This window comes from Callorhinchus milii, unplaced genomic scaffold (assembly GCF_018977255.1).
Source record: "Callorhinchus milii isolate IMCB2004 unplaced genomic scaffold, IMCB_Cmil_1.0 Scaffold3, whole genome shotgun sequence".
Classification (NCBI taxonomy): domain Eukaryota; kingdom Metazoa; phylum Chordata; class Chondrichthyes; order Chimaeriformes; family Callorhinchidae; genus Callorhinchus; species Callorhinchus milii.
In genome coordinates, this window is record NW_024704744.1 from 15821758 (window position 1) to 15848380 (window position 26623).

Here is a 26623-nt window from a genome sequence, read left to right on the forward strand (position 1 = left end):
GGTGGGACGGGTGGGTCGGGGGACTTGAAGTAGGGCAGAACCGGCTGAGCGGAGGGAACGGGCGAGTTGGTAGGGGGTTAGGAGGTCGCAGAGGTAGGGTGGGGCGAGGCCATGGAGGGCTTTGTATGTGAGGACCAGGATCTTGAACTGGATCCTCTGAAGGATAGGGAGCCAATGGAGTCGGGCAAGAATGTGGGAGATGGGGTCACGGAGTTTGGTGCGGGAGAGGACACGGGCTGCAGAGCTCTGGATTATCTGCAGCCTGTGGAGGGAGGAGTTGGGAAGGCCGACAATCAGGGCGTTTGCATAGTCGAGCCTGGAGGTGATGAAGGTATGAACGAGTAGCTGTAAAGTAGTTTGAGACATTTTGATATTTAGATACTACTACTACTAATAATAATCCTTGCATTTGATATAGCGCTTTTCACGTCTTCCAGACGTCTCAAAGCGCTTCACAGAATATGCTGTAAAGTGAATTGACTGTATATTTATGGGTGAAACGCGGCAGCCAATTGCGCACAGCAGTGTCCCACAAAAGGTCGTGGATTAAAAATGACCAATTTATTATTGTTTTGTTTTGAAGGGATTATTATTAGGCTCTGTGTGGAGTAAGGAAACTTGTCCAAGGTTTCGCCCTGACCTGCCTCGAATTGAACCCAGGTATCTCACTTGCAAGGCGGGTGCTCCAACCACTGAGCTACAGGACTCCACGATATTATATCAAATGCAATGGAACCCTGTTATCGTGTGATATTTGGGATCCATACAATCTTGACCCACACGATAGTGATGCACAATAATGCTCTTGACTGCACATGTGCACCACTGGCCAATTAATTCCCTGCCGGCTTGCTGCTTCCCATGCAAAAGAAAAAGATGCTGACTTTATTATAGGGCCATTGTCAATATGTGGATGGCGATACAGGGTGAGAAACTTGATTGATTTCTCCCCCCCCCCCCCCTTACTAGTACTGCTATGAGTTTATTACTGAGCACAACAGAATTTGAAGCAGGAACCATCTGGTCTGTTTGGCTCAGAGCTGCCAATAGTACTTCTATTGACAAAAAGTTGGTCTCCTTTTACATGATCAATTTGAATTTAAGCTTCACCTATTCAAATCAATGTGGCCTCATTGAGCGTGTTTTGCTAGTTTTCACCAAGCTGCAGGATATGCAGCATCTTGGCTCATGCTGCAGAGGAAGAGGTTATTGAACAGCAGATCACTTTGCTTTAAATTATTCTGATGTAATATTTATGCAAGCAATTTGCTACAGATATCTGTTCTTCCCTGCTTAAATGTCTTCTTGCCCTTTGTAAGACCAGCTATGTAAGAATTGCTTGTTAATGTGTGTCTTTTGATTTAAGCATTGTAAAGAAACTGGCGCAGTACACCGCAGATGTTATGGAGGATACCAAGGATAAAGCTCAAGAAAATCTATTAGCTAATGGAGGTGAGCGATAAAATGTTCTGAGCTGACACCCATTAAGAGCCAAATTTACACATGTTGCAGCTTTCAAAACCGTAATTTTATTAATTATTTCAAAATATAATCTTTCAATTAGCCTCTAACAATGATGCTCGATAATATTTTATACTGTCAATTCACTTTACAGCATATTCTGTGAAGCTCTTTGAGACGTCTAGAAGATGTGAAAAGCGCTATATTAAATACAAGGATTATTATTATTATATAGAAACAAGCCATTTGGTCCAACTAGTTCATGCTAATGTTTATACTCCATGTGAGCCTTCACGCCTCCTAATCCCTTTGCTCATACCCCTCTATTCCCTTCTCCCTCACTGATTTACATACTCCCACTTTACAAATTCCCTAAATAGTAGAAATAATTTTCACGCACACTTCACAAAAGATAACCTTCCTCAATAAAAGGGCATTGGAGTTAATATTCGTGTCTTATTAGAACCTGTGAAACTGTTTCAGTTCTGGTATTTATATTTTGAGATGTCTTGATGCAATATATCAAATGCAAGGATTATTATAGTGAAGAATCTTAGCTTCTAAACACAGTGATTGAAGTATAATCATCTGATTAAATAAAGCTGAAAGGTGTATTTTCAAACAATTCAGAACAATTGGATCTGTCTAACGATAGCTTTAGGTTTTACTCTAACGCATGGTACTTTATCACCTACACACTCTTCAATATGTAATCTGTTGCGACAGAGCATTCTGTCAACTACATTCTGATTGACATTCAACAACAGCAAAAGATCAGGAAATCAAAGTAATGATGAAACATAATAATCCTTACACTTGATATAGCTCCTTTCACGTCAGGGGGATATCTTAAAGCACTTTGCAGGATTATAGTGTAAAGTGTAGTGACTGTTTTTTTAGGCAACGTTTGTTGAACTATTATCTTTAGTGGGAGTACTACCTGTTAAGTTCAGACTTCAAATAGATGTTCTATTTCTTTCATCAATCGACTTTTATCAACTTAGAGGATCTCTGGGGGCCTGAGGCTTCCTTTACAGAAATACAACTTCACAGAAGTGGACATGAGATTGGATCCAGCAGAGTTCAGGAGGGTGGCGTGAGTCACATCTGGGTTCAAACAGGATTCTAACATTAGAAATCCTGTTATGAATTGCCACCTATTAGACCCCTGTATTACAATGTTTTTATCTCAGCAGGACATTACTGTCTTTATTATTGATGTGCAGAAATGATAAATAAGACTTCCCACCCTTCTTTATCAATAAATTGCATTACTAAGTCATGGCTGTTCTATCCCATCTTTACTAAAAAAAAGTAGCTTGTGAGAACCTTCCAAATGCATTTGGATCTCAGATTCACTAATCAGTCTAGTGTTCTGATATTTGCTAGCTCCAAAATGTCATTTATACTATTGAAACATACCTGTCACCTCCAAAGCTCATTCCTTCTCTGTTGTGGTCACTTGAATTCCTTGCCCAGTGTATTCTCTCTGTCTGATTTACCCCTGTAATTGCATTGGGACTGGCTGAATAAATTAATAACCATGGTCAGTTTATGAGCAATGTCATGTATCTGTGGCTTGGTATCCACCTTTATTGGTATCCAGAGAGGTAAGCAGCTGTTGTTCAAGCTCTTATAACAGTTAGTCTCTGTGCAGACTGAGAATACTTTGCAGGAATGTGAACCTGCAATGTTCACAACCCTGCAAAGTATTGTGAGGCGATATGATTGCTGTCTTTAAGATTCTAAAGGGGCAAGATAACATAGATCATGACAGGCTGTTTGAACTAGTCTAGAATAGCAAAACCAGAGCCTTTGAATGGAGATAAATTCATAACGAACCTACACAAACAGTATTTCAGTGAGCGAATAGTAAACCTGTGGAACTAGGGAGACGGTTGAAGCAGAAGTGTTTATTCTTTGAAACACAGATTAGATATTTTTCTTTTAGGAAATAACATTATGAGATACAGTACATTGGTAATCTGGGACATATGTGCATGCGACTGCCAGGAAGGTGGAAGGCGAACTAGATGGATCTTGATCTTTTTTCGTCTAGCATTTCTTACGTACTAATGTGTTTTTGGCTAAGCTCTGAATTTCGCATTCCTATTTAGTACACTTTCAAACCTGGAACTGGTTCAAGAATAACTTGGATTGCAACACGTTCAGGTGCACTGGGTATTTAGTATTCTAAAAGGATACCAGACACATTAGGACAGCAAATCCAGTGACCCTTATAACTCAAGAACAACTAATTTACATTTATATAGCACCTTTCACGTCGGGAAGATGTCCCAAGGTGTTGGACAGTCCAGGGTTTGCACCCAAGCTGGGAGTGGAAGCCAGGGATGGAGTGGGTGGTTGTGAGGGGGTAGGGTGGCGTGGGGGAAAGATGACTGAAGGCACAGACACTGAGAAATGTCTTGAGGCAGATCTTGAATGAGGCGAGGTAAGGGGCGAGTCATAGGGACTCCGGGATGGAGTTCCAGAAATTGGGGTAGAAAGCCTGAAAGTCCATCCACCTATGGTGGGGTGGGTAGCGCATTTGATATAGGGCTTTGTCATATTGTTGAGATGTCTCAAAGCAGTCTATAATATATATATTGTAAAATAGATTGGCTACGTATTTTGTGGGCGAAACCTGGCAGCGAATAGTTAACAGCAGTGCCCCACAAACAGTCGTGGATTGACTGATCAAATTTGTTTTTGAGGGATTATTACCCAAGGAAAGTGCCCTAGTTGTTAGTCCTTTGACTAAGGGTTCCTACTTACTGCTAGGTAAACAGGCGTGAGAGTAAGAAAACCTAAGGTTTTGCCCCACCTGGAATCGATCCGGGTCCTCTCACTTGCGAGGCGAGCGCACTAACCACTATGCTACAATTATGATTACAGAGGGAACTCCCATTATAATATTAAATGGTAGTGAAAATGTCACTATTTGTAGCATTTCCTAAGCCAGATCAAGTATTTAATATTGACATAATCTTTCTACAGCATACATGTACAGCTCATGAAAAGTCAAAGTGTAAAGGGTTTAAACTTACTCATATAAAAGTCAATGAAGCCTTCAGCTATGTGTGCTCATCTCAGACAGAAATATGTAGCAAAAATGCACAAAATATTCTGTCCTACTGTGTCTGATATCTTTTTATCTTGTAGCTCAGTGGTTAGAGCACTCACCTTGCAAGCGAGACACCTGGGTTCAATTCCAGGCAGGGCGAAACCTTGGGCAAGTTTCCTTACTCCACACGCCTAATAATAATCCCTCCAAAAACAAAACAATAATAAATTGGTCATTTTCAATCTACGATTGTTTGTGGGACATTGCTGTGAGCAATTGGCTGTCGCGTTTCGCCCACAAATATACAGTCAATTCACTTCACAGCATATTCTGTGAAGTACTTTGAGATGTCTAGAAGACGTAAAAAGTGCTATATCAAATGCAAGGATTATTATTATTGTATTATATTATAAAATATGAATGTGAAGGTATTGAAGCTATTTTGTTCTTTCTTTCTTGCTATTTACAATACCACTGATGCAAAGATTTCTGGAAGGTTAGTAAAGATCATTGAAATCTGGTTTGCTACCCTAGGTGAGGGGCACTATACAAATGCAAGTTGTTGTTGTTGAACTATGAACTTCTCTATTTTTATGAATATTTGCACTTAAATGTGAATTTTTTTCACAGCAACAGTCTGGACATATGGATACAGTGATCAGGTTACGATGGATTGAAAAGTAAGAACCACATAGCTTGGTCACGATGTCCATTTGACCAGAAAATCTTCAACCTTCAGAACAAATTATCTTCAATACTGCAGATCTATATAAAATATTGTTATGGTTGACCGTCATAAATGGAGAACATTTTAAGCAAGAAAAGATTTTGTGGCAATGTAGGTCAATGGCCCAAGCTAGAGATTTTCATGGAGTCGTAACATTTTAAGGATGTGTCACTCCTCTTTTCCCTGTGAGTTTTAAGAGTAGTGTTGCATCTACTTTAGTGCTGCAAACCTGAAATACAGATTTCTTCAAAACAAACTGGACGATGCATTTATTAATTCTCTTGTCCCTCATCATTGTATCAGACATGATTCTGATGGATAGACAGGCAGATTCATGAAAAGCCAAAAAAGAAGGGAGAATTAGACATTTCATTGTGTCAAGCATGGGGGAATCAGGGCTAGAATTAAGTACAAACATACCAAAATATTTACCCCTAAATTTTCCATTCATTTTGTGATTATTATCCTATAAGGGTTTTAATTCTACAATTCTGAAACTTTTAAAAAGTAATTGAGAGCACTTATGTGATCCATTCTTATGAGTGAAAAAAAACACCAATCTAACTGAGGAATCAAATACATTTTCAGATAAGTGACACCATGGAAAAAGTACTAAACTACAATGGAAAATTCCTTATAAATGTGTTTCAAAATCCATTCTTCTCTTCTACCTCCCTTTTTAGTTTGAACCAATGGCCAGGTCTGGTTGAGGGTTTTAAGTGGAAGTTCTGGTGATTATTTCCGTACCTCTATACCTTTATATTGCATACCTCTATATGAAAATATCTTTAATCATAAGTGGTTTCATTCACTTGCTGGTAGAAACACTGTTTGTAGTGGAGAACAGTTTCATCACCCAGAAGAGGAGAGCAATCTTCAGTGCAAATATCTCCTGCACTTCCCTGCACTACAATTAAAGCAGGTTTTAGACTACCTACAAGTGCCAGAGCGTCTGATCGGGGAGAGTATAAAAATGTATTTTTTTGAGAAAAACTTTTTTGTGCATATCATTGTGAGAGATATTTGTCTTTGGTAATGTTCTTATTCTGAGCATTGGCTTTAAGTATATATTGTAAGATATAGAATAATAGGGTCTAAAATACATATTGGGATAATAGCCCATTACCTAACCATGTTCAATTGCAGTAAAGATGTCCTTAATTTATCTAATCAGTCATCAATATATTTCCATAAGTAGTAACCTAACCCATAATTTAAGATCTTTCCATTGATTTAATCGTGTGGTGTTCTGTCTGTTTCTAGCGCTGTGGTGGAATTTTTTTGTTTAACATGAATGATGGAGCAACAATAACACCACTAATTCTATTTTCTTATTTTAGTTGATCTTCAAAGATATTTGACATATTTTCAGTGGGACATGGCTAAATACCCCATAAAGCAGTCATTACATAATATAACGGAAGTTATTACCAAGGTAAGATTCAATATTTATTGATATTTAGAAACTTGTGTGATTAAAAATAATAAAACCATCTAATGTACTTTATTGTCCCATAAAATATACAGTCAATTCACATTACAGTATATTCTGTGAAGTACTTTAGATGTCTTGAAGTTGCGATAAAGCGCTATATGGAGTCCTGTAGCTCAGTGGTTAGAGCACTCGCTTTGCAAGCGAGAGACCTGAGTTCAATTCCAGGCAGGTCAGGGCGAAACCTTGGGCAAGTTTCCTTACTCCACACAGAGCCTAATAATAATCCCTCCAAAAAAAAAAACAATAATTAAATTGGTCATTTTCAATCTACGACTGTTTGTGGGACATTGCTGTGCGCAATTGGCTGCCGCGTTCGCCCACAAATATACAGTCAATTCACTTTACAGTGTGTTCTGTGAAGCGCTTTGGGACGTCCTCCCGACGTGAAAAGCGCTATATCAAATGCAAGGATTATTATTATTATTATATTATTATTATTATTATATCAAATGCAAGGATCATTATTATTGTGTTTGTATTTTTTATGACTCCCAATTTCTAAAGTATATGGATAAATTACAAAATGGAATTAGTAATCTGCCACAATCTAATAAAATACAATACAATTGAGATTTGTATAGTGCCTTTCATGCTGGGAGGGATGTCTCAAGGGCTGAATGGCTACGGATGTCACTTCCTGTTCATTGAGTACATGTGCAGGAAGCAGCACTTGTCACTTCCTGCATTCTGCGCATGAATGCAATGTGCAAGAAATGCTGCTGACATAATGTATTTTGTGACGTCAGTTCACTCCCTGTGCACATGTGGCACAGGGCGTGACATCAGTGAGTCTTCCTGCAGATGTGTGCTCGCAATGCACAATAAATTAGTTCAGCAGCAAGTTGCTGACCCAAAAGGCAGCCATTATGTTAGTGTGGGACGCCGGTTGGCCAATGTCGGAAACTGGGTGCAGCATGCATCCAATGCAGTAGAGCAAAGCTGAGCTCAACATGGATATATTCTAATACAGTTTTCATGTATTATTGGCATTTCATCTTGGTTTCTCAATAAAACAAAATGCAGTTTGAATTAGTTATTCAAGAAGCAAATTACAATGGGAGTTAAGTTCTAGTCAACTGAATTCCTTATTTAGGAAACAAAACAAAAAATACAAAAGAACATAACATAAGAAATAGGAGCAAGACTAGGCCATTCAGCCCCTCGAGCCTTAATAAGTTCATGGCTGATCTTCTAACCTAATTGCATTTACCTGCCCTATCCCCATATCCCTTAATCCCTTTAGTTTTTAAAAATCTGTTGATCTCAGTCTTGAATATGTTCAATGACTGAGCATCCACAGCCTTCTGGGGTACAGAATTCCATAAATTCACTGCCCTCTGAGTGAAGAAATGTTTTCTCAACTCAGTTCTAAAGGGCAGACCTTTAATCCTGAGAATATGACCCCTAGTTTTAGATTCTCCAACCAGGGGAAACAGTCTCACACTATCTACTCTGTCAAGACCCTTAAGAAGCTTATAGGTTTCTATAAGATCATCTCTAATTCTTCTATATTCTAGAGAATATAGGCCTAGTCTACTCAACCTCTCCTTATAGGTCAACCCCCTTATCCCAGGAACCAACCTAGTGAACCTGTATTGCACCCCCTCTAAGGCGAGTATATCCTTTCCTAGATAAGGAGACCAAAACTGCACACAATATTCCAGGTGCGGTCTCACCAAAGCCCTGTACAATTGCAGCAAGACTTACCTACTCTTGTACTCTAATCCCTTTGAAATAAACATGCTATGAGCCTTCCTAGTTGCTTGCTCTACCTGCATACTAACTTTCTGTGATTGGTGTACAAGGACACCTAAATCCCTCTGAATACTAACACTGTCTAGTGTTAACCTGTCTATAACTCTTTGCCTCCTCCTTGTGTCCTCCTCACAGCTTACTTTCCCACCTAACTTTGTATCGTCCACAAATTTAGATTCATTAAGCTCCATTTCCTCATCTAAGTCATTGATGTAGACTGTAAACAGTTGAGGCCCAAGCGCTGATCCTTGCGGCACCCCACCAGTCACAACCTGCCGATCTGAAAAGGACCCGTTTATCCCTACTCTCTGTTTTCTGCCTGTAAACCATTCTTCGATCCATGCTAATATACTACCCTTAATTCCATACACCCTAATCTTATGTAACAACCTTTTACGTGGCACCTTGTCGAATGCCTTCTGAAAATCTAAGTACACTATATCCACTGTTTTTCTAACCTGCTAGTTACATCTTCAAAAAACTAAAAGATTTGTTAAACACGATTTGCCTTTCATAAAACCGTGTTGACTGCCTAATCATTTTATGACTTTCTAAGTGCCCCACGACGATGTCACTAATGATAGACTAGAATTTTCCCTGCCACCGATGTCAGGCTAATTGATCTATAGTTCCCCATTTTTTCTCTCCCATCCTTCTTAAATATAGTGGTGTTACGTTTGCGATCTTTCAATCAACGGGAACCATTCCAGAATCAAGGAATTCTGGATAATCAAAAACAATGCATCCACTATTTCTGCAGCCACCTCTTTTAAAACCCTAGAATGTAGGCTATCAGGTCCAGGGGATTTATTAGTTTTTAGTCCCATCAATTTCTCTAGTACTATTACTTTACTGATATTAATTTCTTTAAGTTCCTATTAACATTAATCTCTTGGTTCCCCACTATTTTATAATATTTATAATATTCCTCTACACCCCCCTACCTCTCTGACCTCCTCTCTCCTCAAAACATTACCCGTTGCCTTCGTTCCTCCGGGTCTGGCCTTCTCGTCCCCCAAGTCCTCCGCTCCACCCTCGGCGGCTGTGCCTTCAGCCACTATGCCCTGAGATTCTGGAACTCCCTTCCTCACTCCCTTCGCCTCGCTCCCTCCCTTCCTATTTTCAAGTCTCTGCTGAAGACCTTTCTTTTCAAACGCGCCTTTGGTCACCTTCCTCCCCCTTCCCTTGGCTCGGTGCCGGCATCCGTTACTGTAAAGCGCTCTAAGACGCCGTCCGGCGTGGAGGGCGCTATATAAATCAAGTTGTTGTTGTTTATTTCTGGTAAGTTTTTAGTCTCCTCCAATGTGAAGACAGAAGCAAGTGACTCTGCCATTTCTTTATTCCCCATTATAATTTCTCCTGTCTCTGCCTGTAAAGGACCCTCATTTACTTTTGTTAATCTCTTCCTCTTTATATACTTGTAAAAGCTCTTACAATCTGTCTTTGTATCTCTAGCTAGTTTACTCTCATATTCAATTTTCTTCTTCTTAATCAGTTTCTTGGTTATCCTTTGCTGATCTCTAAAGCCCTCCCAATCCTCAGGTTTACAGCACTTTTTAGCAATATTCTTTTAATTTTACACTTTCCTTAACTTCTCTATTTAGCCATGGTTGAACCACTTTTCCCGTGGAATTTTTATTTCTCGAGGGAATATGCGTTCGCTGGGAATTATCTAATATATCTTTGAATGTTTGCCATTGCTTGTCTACTGTCATATCTTTTAATCTACTTTCCCAGTCTATTTTAGCCAATCGTCCCTCATACCTGCAAAGTTGGCTTTATTTAAGTTTAAGACCTTTGTTTCAGACTACATCACTCTCAAACTTAATACTAAATTCCATCATATTATGGTCACTCTGCCCTTGAGGAGCCTTAACTTCAAGATTGCTGATTAGCCTTGCTTCGTTACACAATACAAGATTTAGGATAGCCTGTTCCCTGGTTGGTTCCTCAGCAAACTGTCAGCATACCATACTGCAAATTAGAACCTATTATTTCTAATGTTAATTTGGTGTTAATTTGCAGTAATATTTTATGTCATTTTATTTACCCAGCATTAAGGTGACATTTTTGCTACTGTTTTTCTGACGCATTCTCAACTCAATATAATTATTAGTGTAGTAGGCACTAATACAATTCCTAATCTGATACTTCTAAATATTTTAAAATTTTTCTGTTCCTTATTTATGTTCTGGAGATCATATTTCAGAATCTGACATTTAAAATGTGCCCTAATTATAAACAAAGTAACTGTTTAATATCATTCTTATTTTCAGCAAATTTCACAGATTGATGCTGATTTAAAGTCTCGTTCAGTGACATACAACAATATCAAAGGAAACCTTCAAAATCTGGAGAGAAAAGCTGTGTATGTAAACCAAGAGCCACAACTTGATAGATCTTTGTATGGTGCAAAGTTACCAAACATAGTTATTGTAAACATGTGGAGTCTGACTGGAATGCAGTACACTATGAATGGTAACTGTGCAGCTTGTTAATATGAAGCATTAGTAAGATTCACAGTATGTCCAACTAGGGCTTTGGTTTCCAGATATCACCACATGGCTACCCCTTCAATTCTCAATGATGCTAGTCAGTCATTAACACTATCTTGGACTCGGGATTTCAGATCCAGTTCAACTGGTGGGTGCAGATGGTGGTAGTACTGTACTGATAGATTGGATATTTCCATCCCCTCAAAATGGATATTTTATTGACCTCCATAAAATGGAGTTGAGAGGACCGACCAGATACAAACCCAAGACATTGTGATGCTAAATCTGGTGCTTAACTAACCAGCTGCCTTGGAAGCAATATATTATGGTATTGAAATTGACTGTGAAAGATGCAAAATCATAAGGGAGGTTTCAATATTAAGGTCCTTTGGCCCATTTGATCTCACCTTTCCAAAATGCCCAAACTACCTTCCTACCAACATAGCATCAAGTTGTTTCGTAAATGGGTCCAGTGCCCTGTCCTCAACCACCATTTCTAATAACGTGTTCTAGGTATTAATCACCCTCTGGGTAATACTTCCTGGTATCTATCCTGAAATTGTGCTCCTGTAGTTCTAAACCTCCGCACTGCCTGTAGGCCTCACAAGTCCCCTTATGTTATGGCAATCAGAGCTCCAGGTGTGACTTGACTACAGCACTATAGTTTGAGTATGATTTCTGTGGATGTAAACTCAACAGATATGATTCTGCTTATTGCTGACTCACTCTGTTTTGACATGGTGAGTGACGAGTCAATTAACACCCTAGATTTCTTTCAACAAGTTCTATTCCATCCATGGAAGGCACATGCGCATCAACAACAACAACAAAATTACATTTGTATAGCGCCTTTCACTTTGGGAGGACGTCCCAAGGCGCTGGAATGCGAGATGAAGTTCCAGAGGGTGGGGGCAGAGTGGTGGAAGGGTGTCATCCGCATATATGTGGAAGTTGACCTCATGCCTGCGGATGATAAGAGGGAGCATATAGATGTTGAAGAGGAGGGGACCAAGGTCAGAGCCCTGAGGAACGCGCTGAGGAGCATCCTATTCTTATTTCCTATAATAATATTTCCTATACCTTGCATTTATTTATATTGAATTTCATTTACCCGTCCTCAGTCCATGTGCATATCCTGCTGAACTCTCTTTGTAAGGTCTTTGTTGTCTCCTCTGATTTCACAGTTCCTCCTAACTTTGTTGCATCTGCAAATGTAACTATTGATTTATTTATTCCAGGGGAAGTCTTTTGACTCGCACCTTAGCAGACATTGTAAATAAGGATGATTTTGTCTTAGATTCAGAATACCTCACAACTCTTCTGGCTTTTGTTCCCAAGTAAGTTGTCTGCATGCTGCAAATTGGTTTAATTGGATTCAGCTTGTGTCGTTGAACATTTTTATAACTAGCCATTATTTATGTGACTCCTGGTATACTTTAGGTCAAATTATAATAACTGGCAAAGGACATACGAATCCCTCTCTGTCATGGTGGTTCCTCGATCAACCAAGTAAGTGGAAAAAAATTCACATACTAAGAGATGTTTAGTGTTGTTTCAGTATGACTATTTGCTCAAATAAAATTAATTATCAGTTAAATTGCCTTGATAAAGCTTATTAAGATGTTATTGAAAACCGGATCATCATAGTGTAGAGCAGAAGCACTGTTATTGCATACCAAACCTGGTAGAAAGCAGCTTCAATTCCCCCCACTAAGTTTTTAATCCGGGAAGCTGCCAAATGGAGGTTAGACATCTCCCAATACAGACGAGCAATAAACCGATGGGCATCTCCACCAGACTAACTGTTGCCAAGAGCAACATTACTGGTGGCCTAGAAGCAAGCAATTTCTGAGACTGTATTCCACAGTTTAATTCTTTATGTCTGCTCCTGGCACTAAACAGCAGAAATAATTAACTTCAAGAGCTGCATTACAATGTACACAGTTTAGAACTTGTTGGGGCTCTGAACAGTGAACATTCCTTTGCATGCATTATGAGGAATGGAAAAATCCAGTTACATTTTAACAGATGTGCAATGCTTTTCTGAACCAGTAATGTGTGCACAGTACAGTTTGATCAGGTTACTGACCAAACGTTATTGACGATTAAAATTCCAGACGCTACCATCTGATTTTTACTTGTTAACAATTAAAGGAAACTTGTTATGAACCATTAGATTATGGTCATAATTCTATTTATATAGTAGATTAACTTTAATACTGCAATTTTAATCCGAACCCACTGAAAAACATCCAAAAGGATTTTAAATGCTTTACCTCATCTTGTCAATCATTTTTCCTTCTATTTTACTTTCCCAATTCACTCAGTATTTATTTTATTTAAATTTTGATTTTACTACTTTAGTCCATTTTAATATTTCTACTAGTTTTCAAACCTACTGCATATTATTCTTCTCTGCCTCTGTTCCAGCATCCATTGGACACATAAGTACCTGTTTTTAAAATGTGTTTCTGTGGACTGAAAGAGTGCAGATTGAATCAGATACACCTATAATGAGATTAGTTTAATCTTTGACATCCCAATCGAATCAAAACAGAAGTGAGCGCTGTAATGAGTAAATTAAATGTGCCCCATGGAGCGACAATAGCCAGATGTGTAGTCTCATCCATGATTCTAATATTAATATTTTTAAATATTTTAGCCTTTCAAAACAATATTTACAGTTATGCTACCAAATATTTGGATTCTGATCCTCACTCACAATATTAATTATCGATCAGTACATACTCTAGTTCATTTAAAATAATTTATTCACACTAGTTTTTCAAATGCAGTTTTTATCCTTCAATGTTGGGGTTATTCCATAATGTAATGGATTGTGTGCTTGGCTTGATTTTATTTGGTAAACACACAGGATGCATTCTGGTATTACCTTGTAATGTGAGCAGCCTGCAATCAAAGATTTAGGGAGCCACAAGTTCTGTACATCCAGTATTTCAATTGATTTAAAACCAACTTCAATTGATTGCAAAAGTTTGTTAATTATAACAGTAAGAATTTTATCTTTGACACAAAACAACAACAAATTACATTTGTATAGCCCCTTTCATGACGGGAGAACGTCCCAATGCGCTGGACAGTCAGAGGTTTGGACCCTGGGCGGGTAGAGGTAGGAGGGTGACCAAAGGCGTGGTCAAAGAGGAAGGTCTTGAGATGTGCCTTGAAGGAGACAAGGCAGGGGGAGAGGCGAAGGGATTGTGGGATGGAGCCAACTGAGCAGAGGTAGTGGACAGGTTTATATGGGGTTAGTAGGTCACAAAGATGGGAAGAAGCAGGGTCATGGAGTCCTACAAGGGGAGATGAGGATTTTGAACTCTATGTTCTGGGGTATGGGGAGCCAGTGGAGCCGGGCGAGGATGGAGGGAATAGCGTCATAGAGCCTGACCCAATATAATTCTGAAAGTAGCGTAAACACCCATGTAAATTTAAAAGTAACAACTTATTTATATTTCCAATCATGTAGTGACATCTTGCTCAGAGAAAACCATTCATTTTATAGGGAAACTCAACTCTAAATAAGAATTGTAGGAGAGATTTCATGGAACCATAGATATTTAAGTGCAGGAGGCCATTCAGCCCATTGGGCCGGTGCAGGCTCTCTGAAAACACAATCCATGAAGTCCCATTCTCCTGACTACTCTCCATGCCTTTTTGTATTTCTCCTTTCCAGATATTTATCTAATTCCCCCTTAAAAGGTAATATAGATTTTACCTCAATCATTGTAGGCAGGGAAGCTCTCTGTGTATAACTATCTCTCGTAATTTCTCCCTTTGCTCAATTCTACCTTTCTGCTTCAACTCCAGGACAGACTGCTGTTAAGACAGACTGACTGTCAGATATTAAGTCCTGGATGAGCTTGAACTCTCTCCAAATTTATGTTAAAAAAATCAGAGGTAATTCTGTTCAGCTCTTGCCAGCCTCCTCACCGCAGGTGCTGACTATATGAACTTCCCTGGCCACTAACTCCAGCTCAATGAGCCAGTACACAATCTCATTATTTTGTTTACTTCCCCTTTAAGCCTTTCATCCAGTCCATAACCAATTCCACTTGCCTCCATCAAGACAACCTCACCCGCAACAAAGTCCAAACCCTCATCCATGCCTTTGTCACCTCCACACTCGATTTCTCCATTGCCCTTCTCACTGGCCTTTCCAGCTCTACCCTCCAAATGCTGCAGATCATCCATGGTTGGTATTCTTACCTACACAGCGTTCCGCCAGCCCTCGCCCAGACAGACTCCAAAATTCACTGCCTCCCTATCCTCCAATTAATTAACTTTATGAGCCTCATTCTTACACAGGTATTGCCCAACCAAATCTCTGCAAACCCCTCCAACCCTTGTGGTCCTACTAACCCATACATTTCCTCTGCTCCCTCAATTCTCTCTTGCATCATCTTACCCATTCCTCAGAGGAGAGCTTTCAGCCTATTTGCTTCTACCCTCTGGGACATCTTTCCCAAAAATCCCTCTGTCTTGTTCCCTCCCTCTCTGCTTCCAAACCTGTCTTAAAAGCCTACTTTCTCTCTTTCTTCAAACTCTTCTATTGTATCCCACTCTTCTTCACCAGCTCAGGCAACTGCTCAAACTCTGAAAAGTGGTTTGAGAGAATTTCCTATGTGAAACGTGTCATATCAGTGCAAATTATTTTGGTGATTATCTTCCATCTATGCTTTCTAGTTATCAATTCACTAACCATTGGATATAATTTCTCCCTCTTTAACACTATCAAACCCCTCATTTTGTTAAGATAAACCTCTATTGCGCCTCCTCTTTCTATATTTGGGAAACAGCCCCAGTTCCTCCAGACTCTTCATAAGGAAAACCTGTGAAAACTGGACAGATGTTCCAACTGCAGCCGAATTACTGATTTATTACAGGATTAGAATTACCAAATTGTTTTTAAATTCTAAACCCCTGTTGATAATTTTTTTTACAGTTTTGTTAGCTTGCTCCCCCTACAAAAAATAACCTTAAAAAGAGTTAGATACAGGGGTAATTTAATCTAAGAGGAGAATGTGGAAAGGACAGATAAATGCGACTGAAAGAATTGCTCTTGAGGGAGCCGTCACAGACATGAATGGCCTTCTTTTGAGCCATAAAGTTCTATGGTTCACCTTTAAAGATTTATATACATCAATTCCCTGGGTCTCTAGCACTGGTCTTTTAAAATTTTACAATTTAATGTATATTTCCTCTTCTATTCCTATGTCAAAATATCAAAAAATGCAAGGATTCTTCTTCTCAAAGTATGTCACCAGTGAGGCCATATACTACGGTATGATGGCCAGTTTCTGTTTGCTGTCGGAAACTACTTTAGATCTGAAGATGCGGCTAATCTTCATAAGATGTTTGGCAAATCTTTTTTGTTTTGTTGAAAGGATTCATTACCTCAGTGCATCACTATGGTAACAATCGCACAGGACACTTTGCTCTCACCAAACAAAAAAAGGAGAGGTTTGCCATTTATATGTTCACAAAGACTCTACCTCTTTAGGATGTAATATGGTACTAAATCAAATACTAGGATTATTATCTGAAAGTAACACGTCTGATACTAAGTTCATAGAAGGTGATTTCCAGATGATGATCTCATGATTTTGGTAACATTCGTAAGATCACTGAGGCTTGTTGTCAAGCTATCAGTCATCAAAATGCTCAATTGAATTAATGGTTTGAAATTCATCCTGTAGTTTTTCCACTTGTGTGAATGACTCATGTGCAACACAAGTGCAATTGAGCTGTGATGGTCTTTCACGTTAACAGCAGAATATTTAAAGCTCCTGTCACTGGTGAGGTACTGTGGAAAAATTAATTTGAAACATTTTGCACATTTAAACCCTCTGTAAATTATCGGTGCTTGAAAAGGACATAGATTTCTCCCTATGATTTTTCTGTATGACTGAGAATCTCAGGAATGCCATTGGGGGAAATACTCAGAAATGATCCCAGGAAGATTGAAAGCTGAGCCTGTTCTTAGAAGCTTACAAAGATTTACAAAGAATGGACAGCACAGAAACAGGCCACTTGGCCCAACCAGTTTATACTCCACACAAGTCCCCATCCATTCCTTTCTCCTTCCCATACCTTTTGTTCCCCTCTCCCTCATATGCTTTGCAGTGGCAAGCTCAAGAAAGTCATGTGGAGGACTGATCACAGTGAGTGCCTGCAAAAGGTGGGAGGTAGAGCAGTTCACATTGGAGAGGAGAGGAGTGAGCAATAATAATAATATGATGTAGCGCTTCATCACATCATTGAGATGTCTCAAGGCACTTCACAGAATGTACTGTAAAGTGAATTGACTGTATATTTTGTGGATGAAATGCGTCAGCCAATTGCGCACAGCAGTGTCCCACAAACAGTCGCAATATAATAATACTTGTATTTGATATAGCACTTTTCACGTCTTCTAGATGTCTCGAAGCACTTCACACTGACTGTAAAATGAATTGACTGTATATTTATGGGTGAAACTCAGTAACCAATTGCACACAGCAGTGTCCCACAAACAGTCGTGGATTGATATGACTGATTTATTATTTTTTTTCTTGAGGGATTATTATCAGGTGTGTGGAGTAAGGAAACTTGCTCAAGGTTTCACACTGCTGGGAATCGAATCCAGGTCTCTCGCTTGCGAGACGAGTCCTCTAACCACTGAGCTACAGAACTCCACATAATGATATAATACTAAGATTCTCTGCTCTCTCGCTATAAAGATGAAATTACTGCAAAATCAGACAATTATCCAAGATGATAAAATGGCTCTTACAGCACAAGATCTGCTCAAAACACAGTTCAATATTTGCTATGTTTCCATCTACGAAGATAAAGTATAGATCAAGTGTGGTAATGGATTTTTCAATTTGGCTGTTCCCCTCCCTCATCATTCTTCTTTTTAAAAAAAATTTATGTGTTTCACTGAGAGGTGCTTTGAATTGAAGTCCAAACTTTTCTGATGTACAGAATGATCATTGAAGATGCAGAAGGAGCCCTCTTCACGGTGACTCTTTTCAAGAAAGCTGTGGATGAGTTCAAAGTCAAAGCCAGAGAAAACAAGTAAGAGTTTAACTTTGCCAATCTTAATGTACTATTATTTGTCTGCTCTAACTATTCCTACTCGAATAGATTCTCTCTTATGTATGATATTGCCCCACATGTCGGAGAATAGTACCAGTCGAGAAAATGATGGGTCAATGAGTTATGTGTTTGAGCAAGGACATGTTTAACTGGGGTGATGTCGTTACTTATTGTTTCACTGGCAGTACCATTCAATCCATGATACCGGTGACACAAATGTCAAAACTAAGTGTCCACCTCCAGAGTCGACCTATTCAGTCAGTACATAACCTTGGCTCTCTGCTCAGCCTCCAGCTGCGCTTCAACCTGGCCCAATGCTGAGCCTCCCTTGATTTCAGGAATGTTGCCTGCTCATCATCATCTTCCTCGTTGTCTTCACCTCATTGTTCTCACTTCATTCAGCTTGCACTTCCCGCTTCTGAAATCCTTTTTCACGCCTTTTTGCCCTTGTCAACCTTGGGAATAGACGTCTCAGCCTTTGCTTACCATCTTACATAGTTCCACCTTCCACAAGTTTCATTTGTCCTAGGACTAAGCTCAGCATACCCATGTCCTTAACAAGCTCCCAGCACTGCGTTAGGTCAACAGCTCCTGACATTGCTTCCTGGTTTCGCATTTCCTTACTTATTCATCTTTTCTACACCTGTTCACCTGTCTGTACTTTCCAATATTCTGATTCTGTTCTCTTGCTCTTTCCTGATTCCCTCCGTAACACCACTGATGGCCAATCCTGTAGTCAGTATACAGTACTGCTGCCCTCTAATAGTCTGTTCTGAAACCTCTTGCATCATATCCTCTTGCTAAGGTTTCAAAACCTTCTAAAAAAAATAGTTATTCAACTAATGCTTTCTCCTTGTTCCAAATTCCGTTCGCTATTTAAATCTTTTGAGACGTTTGTTGTACGTGAGAGGCATATTTAAGTGCAAATTATTTTGTGCATTGTATCTTGTCAATGACCCTTGTGAAAGACAAATTTGACAGGATTGTTTATCCTGTCTCGATCAATCATGGGAGGAAGTCTCAAAGTACTTGGAATTGAAGCTAGAACCAGACAGATTGAAAATACAAGTTAAAGTGGACTTGTGCTAATGGATGACTTCATTAAGTGGGAGTATATAAATGGTGAAAAGGAGGGCCTGAGTAATGCTGCTGGTGTGGGCAGGAACAGAAGCCATTGGAAGAGACAGAATAAACAAAGTAAACAGGATCCTGGACTGTATTGCCAAAACACTGGAGTTCTGATCCCTAGAATTCATTCTCAAATAATAATCCTTGCATTTGGCATAGTGCCATCATGTTGGAAGGACATCTCAAATCACTATACTGTAAAGTGTAGTGACTGTATTTTGTAGACAAACTTGGGAGCCCATTTGCACAGATTAATGTCCCACTAACAGCTAAGAAGTGACTGATCAATTTTATTTGAGGATTGTTGGTTAATACACCGGGAAAAATACCCTTCTCTTTTTGAATAGCTCCATTGAATTTTTAACATCCATTTGAACAGGCAGAAGAGGCCTTGGGTTTACATCTCATCTGAAGGACGCCATCTCTAACAATGCAGCACGCCCACCCCCTAGCACTGCATTTAACTACAGCCTGGTTTTATGAGTTTAAAGTCCCATTGTGAACCCACAACCTTCTTTCTTGGACGTCAGGTGTGGATCTCTGACAGTCCAGCGCATTGGGACGTCCTCCTGACATGAAATTCGCTATACAAACATAATTGGTTGTTGTGAAAAAGTGGTACTAAACGAGCCAAGCTGACATCTATCTCTATTAGTGCTCTGGTCAGGCCGAACCTGGAGCACTGTATACTTTTCTAGCATGACGTAGAAGCTGCCCAGGAACTAGAGACAATATATATGAGAGCAATAATGATGATTTCCAGTGTTAAATTACCATTGAACTTTACAGTGCCCAAATCCCTTTTCATGATGCTTTCTTTTTTCAGAAGGTTATGAGCAGCAATTAGAAAAGCTAAGGTTCTGTATTCCTGAGAGAAGATGTTTCAGAGGAGACTTTAAAAGAGGTGCATAAAATTTAATGGGATTGAGAAAGTAAACCCTGAACAATATTTCAGGATGCACCAATTCAGTAGAACAAAAGGACATGGATTTAGAGATGCAAAGGACAATTTCAGCACAGATATTAGTATGTTTTTCTTTATCCAGAGGGTAATTAATGACTGGAATAATTTGCCAGGAAGGCTGGTCTAGAGGCCAGTACACTGGACACATTTGAAAAGTAGCTTCATTCTATGATGGGAGAACGGTAGTGTGGGTATTCTGGAGAGACGAGATGGGTCTTCTTCATCCAAATCAATCTTGTGTTCTTGTTATTGCTTTAGCAGCTACAGTATCGAAACAATACAAATATGATCAACTGCAGAAGGTTATCATACATATATTATTATATACCCTAGAATTATTCTTATTATTATGTTCTGTTTCAGATTTATAGTACGTGAATTTTACTATAGTGAGGAGAAACTGGATGCTGAGAAGGAAGAATTGACAAGATTAAGTGCAGACAAGAAGCAACAGTATGTGAGTACCATATTTCTGCAAATAAATCAGTGTGTGTGCACTTGTGGGGTAAATTATAATAATCCAAATAATCTTTGTGTTTGGTATAATGTCTTTTGAGTCAGGAGTGTCCCAAAGCGCTTCACAAGATGTATTGTAAAGTGGAGTAACTATGTGTTTTGTGGGCGAATGTGGCAATATGTTATTGACCTGGAAATAAAAGCAATTTACTTTTAGTTTTGTTTGCCACTCTTTTTTCAGGCTTTGGTGATTCGGGATTTGTGAATCTCCAGTCACGCATTTTCAGTCCAACACTCACAAACCAGAAATCACAATGAATGTAACTAATCTGGTTTGTAAGTATTGCAATTCGAAACCCCAAGGGAGTGCTGACATTCACTTGGCTGTTATCAAAAAAGGAGTAAAAATATAATAAAACTTTTAAATCAATCTTGTTCAATATCAAGATTTGTTTTAAGGGGTTGGATTCTAACATTCTTGAATCTACATGATACTTTTGGAAAAAGACCAAATGGCTCCCAATAATAATGAGCATTGATTATAGAGCACATCATAGTGACTGGAGTTACAAATCAGATCTGTAATCTCCAAGAGCTCCACATTTCAAATACACTTTTCGGCTTTTGGGTAATATTTAGCTAAGGTTATGTGATTTTCCTGTTCCTATCATTTTTGGACTATTATTTATGCCCACAACATATTACTCCTGACACGCCCTTAATTTCAGTGGCATAGAGCACTCACCTCTCGCAAGCAAGAGACTCGAGTTCAGTTCCCGGTAGGGCGAAACCTTAGGCAAGTTTCCTTACTCCATACTCCTCTGTTTACCTAGCAGAAAGTAGGAACTGGGCTGTTGGTCGATTGATGGATTGCTTTAAAAAAATAATAAATTGGTTACTCAATCCACAACTGTTTGTGGAACATTGCATTTCGCTCACAAGATATCCAGTCAGTTCACTTTAAAATATATTCTGTGAAGTGCTTTGAGACTTCTTGAAGACATTATAAGGCGCTATATCAAATAGAAGGATTATTATTAAATACAGAATTAAAAAAAAGCATTTCTTTGCTTACATCTGTAAATCTACTACACTTCACAGACACTTTGTTAAGTTCTTTGAGATGTTCTCGCCTTATAGGCGCTATATCAAATGCAAGGATTGTTATAATTTTACATATGATTTACGCATGAGTTGCATGTGATTTACTATTTGGCATTATTTGAAACTAGAAGGGAGTTTCTCCCGCTGTCCTGGCCAATAATCTCCCAAAATAAAATAATTGGTCACTCATTTCCTGGCTTTTTGTGGGAGATTGCTGTGTGCAACAGTCACTTCACTTTACATGTATCCTGTGAAGTGCTTTGAGATGTTCCCCTGTAAAACTAGAAGGTGTTGTACCAAATGTAAGGATTATCGTTATTATTATTAAAAACTGTACAGCTTGCCTTTGCAAACACTATCTAGCAAGCGTCTCGCTGCTTGTCCAGCTATGATTACTGTATGGATTAGGGCTTTGCCTTGCAGGGTTAACATGGCCCAAGTGGGAAGAATCCCTGCCTTGATCCAGTCTGGACTTGTCTGCAGGCAGCAGTGCTTTGAAGAACTGCAAAACAGCCTGCCAGAGAGACGAGACTGCCGCACAGTTTTGATTCAATGCTGATAATGCAATCCCAGGCATGTGGTTCCTGCTGATTATTAAACAAGACTATTGAGCTTTTCATAATGGGTAAATAAAAATAAGCTTACAATTTATATACCAAAGAGCATCCTTTAAATAACAATGGATTTGGCTTTGGCCTTGGCTGGATATCACAGTATTTGCATTGATATGTGTCATCCAAGGTGATCTTATTTATCCACTAAACCTATGTGTCTCCAAGGAAATGATGGAATGCCATTGTAACACCACACAAATTATTCATTAATTTTCTATTGTCCAGCTGTCTCCTGGGTCACAGCACATTGAAATACAGCACTGATATTAATGGCCTTCTAATTTGTATGCACCAGCGTGTATCATGTTGTTTCGTACTTGGTGCATTCATAATATTTCCAGAATACTGTCTATGCCATAGTAATGGTGCAATGATCCTACTGCACTAACTAAACCATGAAATGACATTAAACCTTATTTATTGCCTCCTAGATATTTTAGAAGTGGCACTTCGCATTTATGAAAGATGAAATCAAGAACTGAAAACAGATCAACTGAAATATAAACATTTAGTAGTATTCTCTGTTCATAGTATTTATCAGAAATGAAAACATTGAAAATCAAACCCTCAAGCTGTGGTTACATTAGTGAAACAGAAGTGTTCATCATACGATGACAAAAATAATACTTGCATCTGTAGTAGAGTCTTATCAAACTGTCTCAAAGCAGGCTACAGGATTTACTATAAAGTGTAATGACCATTTGTTTGTAGGCAATAGTGGCAACTAACATGTGCATAGTAATCTTCCACAAACAGCCACGAAGTACATGGCAACAACTACAACAACCTTTACTTATACAGCACCCTTCATGTAGGGTAACATCTCAGAGTCCTGTACAGTGGTGGGGTTGGGCACCGACCAAGGCAGATGGGGGAGGGGACCAGAGGCACAGTCGAAACGGTAAGGATTGAGGTAGGATTTAAAGATAAGATGATCAATTTTGTTTGGAGAATTGCTAGCCAGGGCACTGGGAGAAACTCACTTCTCTTTTTGAATCATGCAATGGGCAGCTTAACATCCACTTGGATAGGCAGATGGGACCTTGGTTTAGTGTCTCATCTGAAGGACAATACAGCAATCCTCCAGCACTGTACTGGAGTGTCAGCCTAGACTGTGCGCTCAAAATCCTAGCAAGGGACTTAAACACTTGAACACAGTCCTTTAATCCATTGTTCTGCATTGTAATCATAGATGTTGGGCTCGAAAGTACAATATTTACAAACTGGATATGTTGAATTCCAAAATTGCCCGTTGAACAAAATGGTGGCGGAAAATAGTTGGAGTTTTGTTCAGAAACATTTTGTTCAGACTTTACTCACCTAGGATTCTCAACTCACCAGTCAAAAATTGTGCTATGAATTTTGCAATCCAATATTCACAAACAGGAAGTAGAAATTAACCAACTCCAGTCTGTGAACATTGCAGTTTAGACTCTTATTATCTAAGCACTCTGAGACGCTACCCTGGGTGGAGGGCACTATATAAGAGCCCGTTGTTGTTGTTGTTATCTCCATTTCTGAAGAAAACTATTCCAGTTGCACCAGGGCTTACCTGAGATGTGTGATTTGTAGCTATTGTACCATTTACATATTGTCCTTCGTACGTCAGCCAGTTCCATCACTATTTAAATGTTAACCTGTCGAGGAGGGTCAGGATCCATTTGGTTGAAACTGACCAAGTAGGTTTGATAATCTTTGCAGGAAAAGTGCAAAATAAACTGGAGGGAATTATGATCATGCTACCTAATTTTAACTTCCCATTGAAGGAAACGGTGGAATTTTATTTTTTATTTTCTGCAAAATAATTTTTACTTGCAAAGAGATTGTTATTATTCTAAGGTTCTTGTTGGTGATTAGTTAGAATGTTTTATTTTTCCTGGAATTTCCATATTCACTCAAATCCCTAAGATTTTGTAATTTCAAAAAATTCTGCATTCCTCAGATGATTTGGCATTTCATCACTGTTACTGCTATCAACTGACTCACTCAGTTAACTGAACAGGGTGGAGTGGCTTTTATTTGAAGGTGCCTTTTCAGTGACTTGCATTGAGGCTGTTACCACCAGGATCCTCATTAGCAAGATTGAGAATCTTGGCACTATATCAGTGACATTAGTGGAAGTCAGGATATATGGAATTTCACCTCCAAGATCCTTTGTCTTTGTTTAGCCATGCTAGGATCTTTGGATTATTGCCACTTTTCTTATCTGACAAGGAAAGAATGGTGAAGCCATCGATGCAGTGTTCCTGGATGGTTAATAATGAAAACGAACTATTGGGTTGTACTGCTTAGGGGACCATATAGGTCAAGAGAAATTGCACCTAACCTCGGTGGGAGCACCTCTGTGGGACTGTGTGTGGTAGAAAAGCAGTGATGAGTTAATCTTCACAGAATGCGGAAGCGAATTTGATTATCAAAAAGCCCCATGCAGCAGGGATCATGAGCGTGGCATTTTGCCCGAATTAACTGGATTTCTGACCAAATAAACCAGAATATTTGAAATAGGCCTACAATAGAAACACATGGTGACCTGGCATTTTGTCCAAAATAAACGGCATGCAAAGTTAACCAGCGTCCGAATTAAGCGGCCTCTACTGTAATCTAGGAATTGTCCTTGGCCAAAATAGCTGTCTGAACGTAATAACATTTAACTGCAACAATATACTGCAACATTTATAGAGTGTTTCTATCATCTTAACTCAGTAGTTCTGGAGGTTTATCTTTTAATTCTAGATTTTATTTCCAGGGTCCTTTGCTGCGTTGGCTGAAAGTTAATTTCAGTGAAGCATACATTGCCTGGATTCACATAAAGGCTTTAAGAGTTTTTGTTGAGTCTGTCTTAAGGTATGTAATATTTGCTTAGCTCTAATTATTGAGGTGACTTCCATTTATACATGTATTGATAAATGACTGAATCCTAAACAGAAATATCCTGAAACCAATTTTACTCAGATCCATCAACAAGATGAAAATGAAGAATATTGAACATTCTGAAATAAACTGAGAAACAAGAAGTAATTGAATTGATGTCTTGCCAAAGACTGAAAGACAAGACTGGCAGACAAACTCATCAGTGTTTAAGCCTGCCCTGAATTTGTCTTGTTCAACGCATGATTACAACAACAAAATTACATTTGAATAGCATCTTTCACATCCCAAAGGCACTTCATAATTGCTGTTTATGAAGAGTCTCAATACTGAACTAGTTTTAACAAGTTTACAGAACTCTTGTTCTTCAGAGTTGTCAGGGTATTTCGGTTTATATACCACCCACTGTTTGAAAAAGGGGCAATGGCTTCTGAAAGTTACTGACAGTATGAGGAAGCTGAACTACAAATAGTAGATCAAGTTAATAGATGCTTCAGTTATCTTAGATTTTTCACCCACAAAATACACAGTCAATTCCCTTTATACTATATTCTGTGAATATTGAGATGTCTCAACGACGTGATAAGACGCTATATTAAATGCAAAGATTATTATTACATATGCTAACTCAATAGTTCCATCAAATCTGCAGCCATTACTTATATTTAATAAATTATCCAAAACATTTAAAACAAGAAAAAGCAAATGAAAGCTTGACCAAAATAAAAACTGAGGGAAATGGAGGGAAGTCATTTGATTTGATTTCTAATCCAGCCTGTCTTCTTTTTATGATTCTGTTGAATTATTGAAGAGTTATCCATATGTTGTGTCTAATTTGCAGTATTTAACAAAAAAGTCCTGTTAAAATTCCTGTTGACTCTTGAAAACTCTACTCTGGAAATAGATCATGTCAGAGTGGAGTTCCCTCCAGTTAATGTGACAGTTGATGACTTGGATTTCTCACTAAGGAATCCTGTTAAACAATAACAATTATAATCCTTGAATTTGATATGGCATTTTATCATGCCATCAAAGTGCTTCACATGATTTACTTTAGTGACTGTGTATCTGTAGATGAAATACTACAAATTAGACCCCAGAATTACTTTCATAACCAAAAGGAAGCAGTATTAACTAGTTTTTTTTACAATTGAGAGCTGATGTCTGCACATAGATTCTGAAAATAATTTGCTTATCGTACAGGAGCCAAAATCTGAGAGCAGCACAATCTGTATTGTTCATGGAATAACTGGAATTACTTTGTCAAACTGCTGAGGTAAATACAGCAACCGTATGAATTCAAGTGTATATCTTCTATTTGGATCTTACATAGTCGATATGGGTTGTTTGTTAATTTGGCTCAGTTGGTAACTTTGAATCAGATTGTTATGGGT

The 26623-nt window shown here is 38.7% G+C and overlaps 1 protein-coding gene across 3 annotated transcripts in view; it reads left to right on the forward strand.

The window, feature by feature from the left end:
* atp6v1c2 (ATPase H+ transporting V1 subunit C2) overlaps nt 1-26623 on the forward strand; it is a 36811-nt gene that overhangs the window by 4465 nt on the left and 5723 nt on the right. For 2 of the 3 annotated variants that reach the window (NM_001292630.1, XM_007897086.1), the window contains 8 exon segments: nt 1367-1452; nt 6593-6687; nt 10779-10870; nt 12236-12334; nt 12438-12506; nt 17982-18074; nt 20551-20644; nt 25108-25205. In NM_001292630.1, coding sequence (NP_001279559.1) covers nt 1367-1452; nt 6593-6687; nt 10779-10870; nt 12236-12334; nt 12438-12506; nt 17982-18074; nt 20551-20644; nt 25108-25205 — 726 coding nt within the window. 3 annotated transcript variants of the gene reach the window in all.